The sequence below is a fragment of the Liolophura sinensis genome, chromosome 1, assembly GCF_032854445.1.
Source record: "Liolophura sinensis isolate JHLJ2023 chromosome 1, CUHK_Ljap_v2, whole genome shotgun sequence".
In the NCBI taxonomy this organism is placed as follows: Eukaryota; Metazoa; Mollusca; class Polyplacophora; order Chitonida; family Chitonidae; genus Liolophura; species Liolophura sinensis.
This window is the reverse complement of record NC_088295.1, coordinates 58,187,618-58,202,725: the sequence shown is the minus strand read 5'-3', so window position 1 is coordinate 58,202,725 and position 15,108 is coordinate 58,187,618. Positions and strand designations below refer to the sequence as shown.

The window sequence follows — 15,108 nt, the reverse complement described above, 5'->3', positions numbered from 1 at the left end:
TAAGTCGGCGATACTGCATAGTACTTTTTTTAATTGAAGCTCAGCATAAGGGGATATCATATACATGTGAACTATAAGTACAGCCTGTATAATTACTAGGAACTTAGCATGAGGAGATACAGGCCAAGTATATTGTCAGAGTAGAGCTTCGTGCTTATGGCCAGAAAATGACAGAAGACCAAGTTTATGTTTTGTAACAGGGCATTCTAGCGTGGTTGTAACAATTAACTATTGACTTAAAGTCTAAATATCCAAATGATAAATTCCAAATGGCACACAGTAGTCTTTCCATGGCCTCAAAAAAAAAAAAAAAAATTCCAAGACTTTTAATACTTTCAGAGGGACACGCTCTTATTACCTGTCAGGGGTTGCTATTTATGTTTAATCCACATCCTGCTTCTTGATTTGATGTCTGACTTGCATGGTGGCTTTCATTACAAAACCCTAGGTGTTGGCAGTCATTGTTTCGTTGTACGGTCAAGCTGTCTGGATGAAGGAAAAAATATTCCTTCTCTTTCGAAAAACAAAGTAGCGATTCAGCCATCTCAGTTTGAAACATGATTGTTGGCGTTTTGACCTTGATATTAAATTTGTCAAGCGTAGCACTTTTTGATTTAGAAGAACATTTTGCAAGAACAAGAAGAGGTTTTGCATTGTACATTTTCATTTACTCCTTGTCTGTGTTCCTCCCCTGCACTATTTCTTGAGGAATAAATCGATGATTATGAATTAACGCTGCTATTTCTAGTTTCCGGAGCATGACTGCAGCGTCAAGGTCCGTCTCTGTGTAGGGCAAAGATTCTTTAGCCAAGTTTTTGGATTGCTATTCTAAGTTCGCTGTCAACTGCACCAAACTGGATAGGACGCTCGTTTGCTTTCATCCAACAACTACATCTGCATGGTAAGCCTTGAAACATCTCTGTAGGTGCACGATTTCATCTCTAAAGTGCAAATATCTTGAGGCCTATCAAACAATGATTTTGGTGGAATGCTCTGGAAGTAGCTGGTGTATTCCTAGAAAATATACAAGTGATAGTTACAGGTCAATCACAAGCACCTTTGGATAGTACTGTCAAGTCTTTGTAATAGTGAAAATGCTACTGAACTGGAAGTCATGTTACCTTTTTGAAATTTGTTTGTGTTCAAGTCCCCTTGCCTGATGTCCATCGCTCGTTGCAGACTGTTCCACGAACCGAATCTTCTCATGAGATCAAGGATTCAGGGTCATCATGAAAACAATGAATGATGCCTGCTCCATCTGCATAGTAGTTTCTTCATCAACGAATGATGTATTCACTAAGAAATACTTTGATTTAGGGTCTATTTCAGTTAATGCATTTATGGCTCCATGCAAGTATATCTGTTTAGCAGACTGTATTTATCAAGTGGCAAAAACCTTATGTGACTTCACAAAAAAAAAAAACATTTCATCCGACATACACTTCATAATAGTGTTTCTTCCTTTTTTTTTTTTTGCCTAACTTCAAAGTAGACATTTACACTCTGCGAAGAGTATTACTAAATAATTTAGTCCTTAATCTTATTGTTTGGTGGAACTTTCAATTCTTGATGGAAAGTCAAAAACTCTGATCAAAACTTTCCTCTGACATCGTTGTTTTCAGACTTGTAGATCACAGATAAGGAAATGGCACTAAGGTTCACTTACTTGAGCTAATCTACCTTAACTCACCGTAATAATGGGTGTAAATAAAACAAGTATACGGCTGGGCACAAACTTTCGATAAAGTGTTATCAACCCAGCTGAAAACCTTGCAAATTTTACACGTAAATGTACAAGTCAACTGAATATTCAGCTATCAGCTTCATAAACAATACCAACCACCCTTTTAAATTGGTGTAATTAAACTATTAACTCAGAGTCCACGATACATCAACGTGTCTCTTGCTTTTTGTAATTTGAGCAATGCCTAACAAGGTGATTTCTTCACTTTATCAAAATGTGTGAAAAGCTACCTGTGCACAAAAGCTATCATGTCTTAATTCGCTTCTACTGATCCTATAAACATGCTAGTATCAATTAGGCTTGGCCACCTCAGGTGGTATCAATGGCCGATGGACTAAGACAACTGAAAACCACATTGTATGCGTAAAAATACTTTCATTTATTTTATCAGATTTTTTAAGTGTTAAAAGGCATTTAAATATTTGAATGGTATGGGGGTTTCATGAGGCATACTGATGCTATCTAGGAACTGACGTCACATCATTTCTTTCCTGAAGTTCATCACAAGAAAGGAATTTTGGAGAACAAGATTTCAGTAATCTCTTACTCATGGGTAAAAAGAGTTATTCCAACATTGTCGTAATTAGGATTGGAAAAACTTCATGTAACGTCAGAGTTCCTATTATTGAGAGGTGCCTACTTTGATTATAAGAGGTCTCTTCCATTAAACATAAATTTGATCACGATTTGTTGATTTGATTTTTGCAGGACTGTTGTTCAACACTATAATCAAGTATTTCCCACTCATATTTACTTGATTGTTTTTTTGTTTTGTTTTTTCACACAAAACTGAAGAATAGTTCACTTATACTATAGCGGCCAGCATTGTGGTGGGTAGAAACCAGTAGAGCCCGGGGGAAACCCATGACTATCCGAAAGACCCTCCAAGGTACGACTGAAGAGGAAGCCAGCATGAGCTACTCTTTAACCAACAGCGACCGCAATAGTAGGAGGCTCCTGGGTTATTATGCCCTGCTGGAGTGCTAACCACCTTTTCCACTCACAGGACTCAGTATTGTGCATGATGGAACTGGTGGGCCTGAAATAAACCACTGACCTTCGGCAGGTATCTGACAAACATTTGCCTAACTAGGTGACAAGTACATGAGCATAAATAAATAACTACACAGTCATGTTGACTTCAGGAGGCATTCCAACATTTCTGATCTTGTATATACAAATACAGAGTGAAAAGCACAATAGCTTAATCACAGTATGTACATAGCAGAATATTAACTTGATGAAATATGTGTACATCACACTACAGTAAGTGAACATCTTGGAAATCGACCATGTTCAAAGCACTGGATGTATAATACACATAACAATGGTACTGAAGTTCTCAACCATTTAATTACAATCACATTTCATTTCTATAAAAAGCGAATGCAGTTTGAATTTTGGACAACAGTCTTGCACGCTCCTAATTATACCTGTTCATATATATTGGTGCATATTACATATAAACTCGACAGAAATTTGTCAACAGAACTTCATTCAATCTGCAATAAAGCACTTAAATGTAATTAATGTCAGACAAAGCAATCTCAAGATGACCTTGTCAGACACACAGCAATCTCAAAACAACCCTGTGAGACAAAACAAGTTCAAGACCGCCTTGTCAGACACACAGCAATCTCAAGACGGCCTTGTCAGACACACAGCAATCTCAAGACAACCCTGTCAGACAAAACAAGTTCAAGACGGCCTTGTCAGACACACAGCAATCTCAAGACAACCCTGTCAGACAAAACAAGTTCAAGACGGCCTTGTCAAACAACGCAACCTCAAGACGACCTTGTCAGACACACAGCAATCTCAAGACAACCCTGTGAGACAAAACAAGTTCAAGACGGCCTTGTCAGACAAAGCAATCTCAAGACAACCCTGTCAGACAAACCAAGTTCAAGACGGCCTTGTCAGACACACAGCAATCTCAAGACAACCCTGCGAGACAAAACAAGTTCAAGACGGCCTTGTCAGACAAAGCAATCTCAAGACAACCCTGTGAGACAAAGCAAGTTCAAGACGGCCTTGTCAGACACACAGCAATCTCAAGACAACCCTGTCAGACAAAACAAGTTCAAGACGGCCTTGTCAGACACACAGCAATCTCAAGACAACCCTGTAAGACAAAACAAGTTCAAGACGGCCTTGTCAGACAACGCAATCTCAAGACAACCCTGTAAGACAAAACAAGTTCAAGACGGCCTTGTCAGAAAAAGCAATCTCAAGACGACCTTGTCAGACACACAGCAATCTCAAGACAACCCTGTGAGACAAAACAAGTTCAAGACGGCCTTGTCAGACACACAGCAATCTCAAGACAACCCTGTCAGACAAAACAAGTTCAAGACGGCCTTGTCAGACACACAGCAATCTCAAGACATTGTCGGACAAAGCAATCTGAAGGCAACCTCGTCAGGCAAAGCAATCACACGACGACCTTGTAAGACAAGGCAATTTTAGATGATCCTGTCTGACAAGCAATGTATGGTACAAGTTTAGAACTCTGGATCTTACTGTAACGGATTAGTAGGCTACATTTTTTTTTTCCTAAAATATAACATTAAGTATAACATTAATCACAACGGTTCACCTTTTTTTAAAAATTTAAATCCTCATGTTATGTTTTTAGTTTTTCTCTCCTGAACCATATTTCAAAAACATATTCACTTGGCACTTAGTTTAAACGCTGATTAATTTAGCTTTTATCCACAGAACTGATGACAAAACGAATGTTACATAACTTCAAAAAGTTAAACCTGTGATAAAAATTTGTATTTGAGACATGTATTTGATTTCAAACACTAAAACAGGAGTCCAGACGATCATGAAAAAAGTAACCAAGCTATCATAGCAATTTACTTTTTACTGCCTTTAATACCGATGACTGAAATAAAATGCAACAGATCAAAAATCTTTCAAATTCAAACCTAACACCATTGCCTGTTTTTCAGGATTTTCCTCGCAGAACAGGATGAACAATGATGCCGACCACGGCAAATAAATGCAATGATTTAAAGAACTATTTCTGGTGAAGCGAACCTATATAACTGTGACAATGTTACTTTTGCTCTTTTGGCACATTTCGAACAGATCTGATAATAAAAAAAACAACCCTCAAGTATTTATTTATTTATCTGATTGGTGGTTTACACCGTACACAAGAATATTTCACTTATACGCCGATGGCTAGCATACCCTCAAAAAGTTGAGATAATTCATGTTATCTGTATTCTTTAGGACTTCAATGCATTGTAGCTTAAATAAATAGAGAAAAAACCACTGAAATACCATTTGCCATCTCTTTTGTTGTTTTTTCACAACCCATTTGTGATATAGAGGGAAATCTTTCAAATCTTTCCCAGATGCATTTATTCTCAGAAGTAAACAGGTACTTCTTAGTACCACACAGAAATCCCTCAGTACTAATCACATGCTTTGTAGTACCACACAGAAATCTGTAGTACCACACAGAAATCTCTCAGTACTAAAACGGATGCTCTGTTGTGTCAGATTTATCTGATTGGTGTTTTGCACCGTACTCAAGAATATTTCACTTATATGACGATGTCCAACATTATGGTTGGAAGAAACCAAACATAGCCCTTGGGAAACCCATGACCATTAGCTGGTTGCTGGAAGGCCTTCCAACATACACAGGTGATATATAACATGGTATCTGATGTAAATATAAATGAAGACTGACTGGGATGAAAATGCTGGATAAGTGACTGGTATGAAGATGCAGCCTCTCAAACTCCCAAAGCTTTGCGTTATCTGATCACCAGATTGCTGACTGAATACACAGCCTCATTGTCAGAGCCACACAGCAACATGTTGTTCTCAATGTCTATAGAGTTCACGGGTAAAGAATCCGCAGGAATCAGCTCTGTCACTTTGAGTTTCTGGTGGGAGATGTTAGAGGCCAACCATGGGCTAGCCAACCCCGATGTAGGCGCCCCGGAGGCCATGGATAATCGGCTACTGCTCAGCGCCCCTCCCCCTGCACCGGCACCTGTCACTGAAAAGGTCACACACGTCTATCAGTGAGTATTAAGGGTCCTTGAAAATACACACGCTAGATCTCTACGTCCAGTTGTTTGAAAGTGCATTAGCTAATACTGGTATTAAGTCATATTATATATTTTAATTTTTTGCTTAACTCCGGCAGCCAATGCAGTACTCCAAAGTCAAAGTATAACAGCAGCAATTTTAGTTCATACATGTATTGAACATAATGTAACAGTATTTTTTTAAAGGCTAAATACAAAACTGTATTTAAGACTTGGTTTAAAGTTAATTCTGGTAATAAGTCTTAAACCAGTTTTGAACAACCGAGCCCCGGATACTAAGTGAAGGTAGCATTCCACACTATGCATTTCTGTGCCCTTCAATACTTCCACACTATCCTGTATATCCATGCTGACATTAAAGTGTGAAACCAAATGAAACATGTTTTACACAGAAAATACAGTAACACATTTCATTTGACTATATTTTTTGATGACTACGATAGATTCTCCACAGCATTGTTGTGTTTGAAGAGAAAATCACGTCAAACATATGGGATTTTCCCATCCAAGATCTGATCACTAATTAATCTGCTTCACTGTCTTATGTATATCTGTACAAAGGGTTGTTCTGCTTCCTACAATACTACAGACTCTGAAAATTGTATCCAGGGAAATATCATATCATTTATAATGTTGTATTTTCATACAAAATTTTGTTCACAACAATGAAAAAGGTATCTTCTTGCCATGGCAAACACTTGTACTGCTTCTCAGCATGTTTTACACTAGCTTTACCCCATTCTTTGAAGTTAATATTTGAAGGACTATTTTTTTTTTGTTCTTACCAGAATTCATTTTGTCAGAATTTAGATTTTCAAACTGATGCCCTGCTGCTTAACCTGTGAACCAGCCTAGTATCAAGGTGTTGCTAACCTGTAGCTGAGAGCAGGCTGGGTGTTGCTGCCATGGAAACACTCGCGTTGACAGCCGTCCCATCCCAGTGCCATACCGATCCGTCGTCTGAACATGTGAACAAATTGTCAGGACTGGATGGGTGAAATTTCACCTCCCACACTGGAACAACAGACACAAGAGTTTGAACATGTGAACAAATTGTCAGGACAGAAATTGTAAGAAAATTCACCTGTCAAGACCAGAATAACTAACACAAGGGCCTCTGAACAAACTGAACAAACTGTCAGGACTGGATGGGTAAATTTCCCCTATGATGAAATAAGAAACACAAAACTATGAGCATATGAGCAAAAAAACTGTCAAGACTGGACAAATGAAAGTTCACTTCCCACACTGAAATGAGAGACATGGATGTGTGAGTAAACTGTCAGGAGTGAACGAATGAAACTTCATCTCCCATACTGGAAAAACAGACATGAAATTATGAACACATGAACAAACTGTCAGAACTGGACAGATGAAATTTCCCACCTTGGAACAACTAACCTGCCAGTGAGATCACCAGGAGAATAGGACTGAGGACTGAATAAGTGAAACTTTTGCAATCAAGAAAACATAATTAACAGTACAAACACATAACGAGGTCCACATCAATAAATGTAACTCCCCTGAAAACTCACAGGTAGCAGAGTGGGCCTGTAGAGGGTTGATGGGGTAGTGTTCCTGACGGAGGTCCCATATACACAACATACCATCCTCTCCCCCAGTGGCAACTATGTGGTGCTGACCGGGGTGCTTGGCCACACACTGGAGAGGCACAGGGTCTTCTCCAGACCTGGAAGGCAATAGGAATACCCTTAGGAAAATTTGTTTCTTTTCTTGTCTCTTGAAACACTTCTCGTATTTCACAGTTGCATCATATGTATACACAAAGAACTTAATTAAGCACACCCGTGGTTTTCACTGTGACGATTTGGCACATGTTTAATCAAGTTTTCTCATAAATTCCCGCTTAGCACAAAATGTTGATCACAAAGTGTACCTGTAATAATCAAGGTGTACCTGTAACAATCAGGTGTAAAATAATCAAGGTGTAATTCATTACGATAAAAATTGAGGAAAACATGAATTGTTCATGGTAAGAGCAGAGACTGACACAGGGTTTATACTCTCATGTGAGAATTTTTTTCAAGACCTTTTTCAAGGTTAATTTGACATTTTTCAAGACCTTTGTATCGAACTATTTCCACATCAACTTGAGACTTGGTTTGCTGACCCAAAATTTTACTCAAATAGAATGTAACTAAACTACAAAGATTTTTTAAAGTGTGAAATAAAAGCTTAATGACCCAAATATATTACGGTTACTATTTTGTTACAGAACTGAATTTATGTGAACAATTTTATACCGAGAGGAAACATACATAATGTCTTTAAAGCTTTCTTCACTGACGTACCCACAAGAAACAATTAGCATATAAACATTCACTGTGAAATAATCTCAATTACTTTGTATTCTTGTGTAACGGTAGCAAAATGACAATGATATGCACAAGGTGACACTGCATGTTGCTTTACTTTTGACTTCATGTTTGCACAGCCAGTCATTACACTTTGGATTTTTGAGTCAGTTGTCACTGAAGACACATTCACCATTATAAAACTTTATGTCAAAAGTGGGCCAGGCGTAGGCCAGTTAGTCTATACACATGACACATAACTTCAGCAACCACCAAAGAAGTACAACTGGAACATGTTTCGAAACTTGTGCAGGCAAACGCATACAATGTAATGACTCTGACGCATCAGTAGTCACACCGTCGCTCGAAAGATGTGGATACAGTTTTCAATAATTATCCATGACCATCGTTTAATTCTCGATACATGTCTACATGATGATAAACGTCTGAAAGAGACAACTAAGCCAGTACCAAAGATTAGACATTTTTGTAACGATGCTCACAAACTGTGCCAGGCGCACTGACTGGTAGCTTCCATAGACATGCAGGCCACAGCTGCGTACAACTTTCATGGTCTTGTCTGTCATTATTTATTATTTTTTTATAACTACATGTATTTCCACAAAAAGCATATTTCTGTCTGACATACAGAGTTAAAAACAAAACATGAACACATCAAAAATGTTTAATATCAAGACCTTTTCAAGGTAGTATTTGTGTTCTCAAAGTTATTCAAGGACTTGATTTTTTTTTTTTTATTCGTTTTCAAGGGTTTTCAAGGTAGGATGCAAACCCTGCTGACATCTCAATGAGGCACGAGGTTGTTAATTACACTCTTGAACTGTCCATATTATCATCCATGCTCTCACGTGGCATCCAGTCATTACGAACCACAATCCACGCAATAGATCATGGGATGCATTTAGCAAGTAGTTGCATGAGGGTGAAACTTTTGATCATTTTAAGTTTCCACCCATAGCAGACATAAAAATACTTACACAGAGTAGGTTTTTGCTGCCTCATCTGTGTTTTGCCGTATGTCAAACAGTTTCAACTGCCCCGCAGTGTTCACTGTGACTATCTCTGTCTGTTTCATGAATAACACATCGTTTATTGTACAACTATCTCCTTTCTCTGAAAAAAAAAATATAAAACAGGAAATATCATACACTGATAACAGATTTCCAACATACATTCTCATCACTAATAATGCATGATAAACAATTACGATAATACACAAAATATTTATTTATTTATTTATTGGATTGGTGTTTTACGCCGTACTCAAGAATATTTCACTTATGCGACGGGGGTCAGCATTATGGTGGGTGGAAACCGGGCAGAGCCCGGGGGAAACCCACGACCATCCGCAGGTTGCTGCAGACCTTCCCACTTACGGCCGGAGAGGAAGCTATGAAAATATGCAAAGACTGAATAACAACTGATGCATACAGATTTACCTACACAAAATTGTACCTTGAAATTCCTATTTCCGATGAAATAAATTACCTTGTGACCATTACCAGCAAACCTGAGCTGTGAGCTTGTGAGTGAGTGAGTGAGTGATCACTTCGGATTTAACGTCATACTTAACAATTTTTCAGCCATATGACGACGAAGGAATCTGTGAGCTTGTGGGTTGCCCAAGAAAATACAAAAACATCTATGTTGCATAAAAACTTAAGCATGGGCAAACAATCTTGATGAAAGGCTATGGTACAGCAAATTTCATCTTAATCAAATATTTGGAGGAGCTGAACTTGAAATATCAACAATAATCCTGTCATCATGCCACAGGGCCAAGCCATTCTGTTTTCACACAAAATCACCTGACAGCTGCAATTCTTCAGCATACGTTATGCTCATTATTCTGTTCAGACTGATAAAATTACAATTTTTTTTAAGTCATAAGTTAGGCCAACTGAAAAAAATTAAGTCGTCTCCAAAATCCATCTTAAAAGATGCATAAATCGCACCGGAAGTTGATCTCTAATTTGTCAAAAGGTGTAGGAATCACCATAATTTTTCTATAATATCGGACAGGTTTTGAAGCTTTACCACAGGGGTGGCTGGGTGGGGGACCCTTTGAGCATTCAGGTGTGAAATTGGGGAATGAGTGAGTGAGTGAGTGAGTGAGTGCTTTGGGTTTAACATCGTACTCAACAAGTTTTCAGTCATATGACGACAAGGGGGTCTTTAGAGTGCATGTAATGTGCCTCCTTGTTGCAGGACGGATTTCAACTGTTCCTTTATCTAGTGTTGTTTAACTGATATGCCTAAGTAAGCCGCCCTCTTCATCTCTTTCATGTTGAAAGCCAAGATACTTCCTCTTTTAAGGTCTTAGGTGTGACTCAACCCAGGATTGACCCTGAATCTACCGCCTCCTGAAGCGAGCCTCCACATGTGGGAATCTGACACTGGACACGACTCGACTCAGGATTGACCCTGAATCTACCGCCTCCTGAAGTGAGCCTCCACATGTGGGAATCTGACACTGGACTCGACTCAGAGATGCGCACAGTTGAGGAGGCCACGGTTTCAATGACAATCAAATACTTCCCATAGACTGAACAGATCAGATAACTGCAGCCCTTGTCAGTGGAAACACCCAATAAATCATCAATCTTATGCAATTTTCAATAAACCGCTGATGCCTCTATTTGTGTGAATACGTCGCCAAAGAGAACATAGTTCTGAACTGTTGGAATTGCAATAAAGTAATAACATTTCCCCTTGTCCGAAAGTCTGTCAATTGCCTGATAATAATAGATCTCATTTGTTCTGGCTCACAAAAAAAACAAAAAAACAAAAGTATCATGATTTGAAAGATACCTATACAATCTTTACTAACGATTTAACCTTCATCCTACCACCTGGGGTCCTACTGGACCCCAAGACACAATTCTCTGCTGTATTACTCATTCAATGATCACTTCATCCGACATCACAGGTACTGTATTCAACTTGCGATCGGGGTCCAAATGGACCCAAGTTGAATAGCAAGTTTTCTCAAACCATAACCACCATCTACAATAGAATTTTAGATGTTGATGCTGCTCCACCACATGAAGTCCAGAGGGAGGCAGGCGTCACAAAGAGGAAGAGATGTTTCCTCTGTTCTCATCAAGTGGACACAAAAGTCCGTCTGAGCTGAGATTCGTGCAACAAACCTGTGTGCCCATATCACAGTACACGATTTGTCTCACCCCTATTCATACACAATTAGTTATAGTAACGGAATTTAGCAATACAAACTGTTTTCATACATAATAAAATCAATCCAAAATGAAATGATGTTTAATGTCTGTTACTAAGATGTGCTATCACCATATATCACAGTGGGGTCCAAATGGACCCCAGCTGGTTGGCTTAGGACACGAAGTATGTTTGTTGGATGAGGGTTAACGAGAGATGTCGGCTTAACCACAGCTGGGTGATAGGATGGAGAAGAGTGAAAGACGGATGGGAGTGGGTGCCTCTAGGCTATAATTAAAAAGCTGTTTTATGCAGGTAACCTGACCACCCGGCCAAAATTCTAGGAACTTTTTTTACTTTTTTCGCCTTTCCGTAGGTTGCATTGTCAAACATGAGCTAGAAATTAGGCTCATCGTTACAGGTTCGTCCTCCTGAGAAAATCCATTTTCACCCGCTGTATCAGAACACACATATATGTACCATTTCACACCTACGCAATATAGGGAACGCAGAGAAATAATCTGACAGACATTCACCCACCAATAATTCTAACGGGTGTTTTATGTTCTAAATGTAAGAGAACAATTCTCCCGTCTTCGCCACCGGTCGCCACCATTTCGTCTCCCCGGGGGGCCACACAGGTACAGGGGCAACGCTTCCTGGGGTAGTGATGTAGGCCAGGCCACTGATGGGCCAGGCTCAGGGTACGGGAGTTCGGGTGGTATCTGTACAGGCTGACACTTCCTGTAGAAGATGATGACACCAGCTGCTCCACACCCACAAACTGCAAAGTATAAAGTGACAAGTACATGTGATTACACTAAAGCCCTGTCGAGACTATTCAACAAAACTCAACTTTTGTTGACTTGAATGCTGTTGAGGTAAGTTGATTGTCCCGTCCATGCTACAAGTCAGATGAGTCAACTTTGTCCAACACTGTTGACATGTGTTGAACAGTGTTGAGCTGTGTTTTTTTCGATAAATTGGAGGGAAATCTCCATATTTTCTCTCCAATGCATGAGACAAAATTGCAAAATTGCGCTTATTGCCATGGCTGTTCGGCATACGAGACCAGTTTCCCTCCTTTGTTGCCATTTTGCCCAGGTTAGGTGTTTTACGACGGTCACGTTATTTCTACACACCCCTGATTGGCTACTTTCACTCAGCTTGTTGATAAAAAATACACACGTTTCCGATTTAACTGTGTTGGATAGTGTTGAGTGTTGAATGAAGTTGAGGAACACTTCCAGATTACTAAACACGTTTTAACTACAAGTTGACTTTTGTTGAGTCAACAAAAGTTGAGTGATGTTGGATAGTCTGGATGGGGCTTTACATGACAGTCCACTGGCCAGCACTACAATTTTTTTTTTTATTTGATTGATAATTTACACAATAGTTGTACTCAAGAATATTTCAGAAATACAACTACAGTCAGCAGTACGCTGGAAACCGAACAGATCTCAGGGGGAACCTACAATCATCCGCATGTTGATGGCAGACCTTTAGGCACCCCCTGATGAGAAGAAACACTGCAGATTTCCTGTTTTACTAATTTCTGCTGTGTATAGTAGAGTACAGTTTCTGCCTACTGACTGATTTCTTTATGTGTCTGACTGTTGTTCAATGGCAGGCTCAAGAACAAGAATTTTTTGCTCATATTGCAGCACCCAGGAGGTTTATGGGAGGAAGTAAACTAGAGTACAGTACACTTCAGTAAACATACATGTGCATGTACCTGACTAACTTCCTGACTTGAAGCCACAGCTAAAGCAACCAATTTTATTGGCTGAGGAAACTGGAGTTTCAGGGGAAGACCACCAACTATTGGTGAGTTACCAACAAACTTCCCAGATGTCACAAACAGATATGTGCATTATACTGGTTGAAGACCAGAAGTGGTCTTCAAATGAATGACTGATTATGGCTTTACGCCACATCGGCAATTTTCCAGCCATATCAAGGTAAGTTTTCAAACAAATGTTACATTGCCCACACAAATGTTAGATTGTACAAAAGACCATTTGAGCACTGTCAATCGCTTAGTCACACAAGCCTCACAAACAGTGGGTTGGAGAATCAGGAGCAACATATTTCTTATGTCACTTGAAATATCACAAGCCGTAGTCAGTACCTCTAAAGCCATGACATCGCCCACATGCTGGACATCGCACAGAAGTTTGGGTTCGTTTTCTGCTGCCCATGCCGAGTCCTGAAGGGAGATATCTCCTGCAGAGCTATCATCAAGCTTCCACAAACATATCTTATTGTCCTGTGAGAAGAAAAGAGAATTAAATATGAGAGCCAATTAAATGTAACAAAGTACAACAGCATTTTATCTAACATTTCATCCATAACTTACTCATTTTAACTGATTCTGAAATTGTCAACTTTTAAAATTTGGGGGAGGAAGTGTCAATTTATAACTGACCGAGCGTATTCCAATATATACAGCTGAGTTGCATTGATATGGAAATCGCTCTGATTAAAGCCATTGATGTTCCAGCATTGTTTCCTAGTACCCGTCAATCACTGCAGAGGCCCGATCCGCCCACTTGATGTTAAGGTGATTGTTTTGAAATCTTCCTGTGGGAAAGATTTACTGTTGTGAACATCCTTAAAACACAGCTACCAGTACATGACCTTTTACTGAAAGGTCAAACTCAGTCATAAATGAAATGCACAGACTCTTCACTAGGCACGTGACAGTATGCAAAATTTTGTGACGTGACGGTGAGATCCCCAAAATTGTGAGTAGGAATGCAAGCTGCCTTGTACTAAAACAATGTTTAAAACTGTTGCAATATAAGGCTGGTAACGGGCATCCAATTCTACACATGCGAAGATAATGTTCAACCAGTGCATGTTGAGATTATGCAAGGACTCATAGAAGTCCAAATTTTACAAATCGAAACTCAAAAATCGAATGTTTCTTTTCATTCAACTGAGATAAAAAATTTACCAACCAATTTAGAGTCCATATTGAGTAAAAAAATTTTTTACAAACCGACCTAAATTACCCTTTTCTGCTACTTCGCCTCCAACTTCAGACTGCGTGGAAGTGGCTGACAGAAGAAACATTAAGCCATTTACAATTATTTATTTTCCAGGACCCAAAAATGAAAGAAAAAAATTCCCGACCGACCGACCTATCAACGGCTTGCCGCAACAAACAACATTTGGCCTTAACGATTGAAATAATATGTGTGTGATGTTGCATTTATGGGCGAGAGCGATGTAAGCGCAAGAGTCAGCCCTCATTTCCCACAGCAGACATTGTTTAAATAACATGTATCAGCCTCATCATCAACCGATGTATGTTACCGTTTATTGCCACTGTGGCCATGTCCACATGCACTACTACTGGAAAGGGAGTTAACTCTGAGTGCTGCGCCAAGCCGTAAGGTGCTGCCCTACGCTAGTTCTCTACGGTCCGTTAACACACTCAAATACGTTAACTGATGCTCGTCACCTCTATTGAGACCGAGGCCAGAGATCTACAGGCTGTGAATGTGCATTTTGAACACCTACATTGTTGTTGTTGCATTCATAACATCTTCTTAAACCTACAGGTCTTCTATGACTGGCTGGTGAATATTTGTTGTAAGGAATACTTACGTCATCGTCCCAACTGCCAGTGGCAAATATTTGTGAATGCTGCAAAGATTCTTTTGCCGTAGGCCGCCATCTGATTTTACTGATCTTCTGAGATACAAACTTTAGACTGATATCAGCCATTTTCACATTTCACACATGGCGGGAACATCCGGGCAGC

The 15,108-nt window shown here is 39.4% G+C and overlaps 1 protein-coding gene across 1 annotated transcript; it reads right to left on the bottom strand.

Annotated features, from left to right (window-relative positions):
- Nucleotides 1–3,955: 3,955 nt before the first annotated feature.
- On the bottom strand, nt 3,956–15,078 carry LOC135482288 (nucleoporin Nup43-like). Its single transcript, XM_064762198.1, has 7 exons — nt 14,952–15,078; nt 13,468–13,605; nt 11,874–12,117; nt 9,137–9,272; nt 7,359–7,513; nt 6,697–6,837; nt 3,956–5,771 (listed from the first exon to the last, which is right to left on the bottom strand). The coding sequence occupies exons 1-7, from the start codon at nt 15,069–15,071 to the stop codon at nt 5,524–5,526; spliced, it is 1,182 nt and encodes a 393-aa protein (XP_064618268.1). The 5' UTR covers nt 15,072–15,078; the 3' UTR covers nt 3,956–5,523.
- Between the last annotated feature and the right edge of the window lie 30 nt (nt 15,079–15,108).

What these genes read in the sequence shown, in the direction of transcription:
- LOC135482288 (XM_064762198.1), bottom strand. Translation starts at nt 15,071, where the DNA reads ATGGCTGATATCAGTCTAAAGTTTGTATCTCAGAAGATCAGTAAAATC. An exon ending in CTGGCAGTTGGGACGATGAC is followed by an intron (nt 13,606 to 14,951) that starts GTAAGTATTCCT and finishes TTCTTCTCACAG; the next exon opens with GACAATAAGATATGTTTGTG. An exon ending in CAGCCTGCTCTCAGCTACAG is followed by an intron (nt 5,772 to 6,696) that starts GTTAGCAACACC and finishes TGACCTTTTCAG; the next exon opens with TGACAGGTGCCGGTGCAGGG.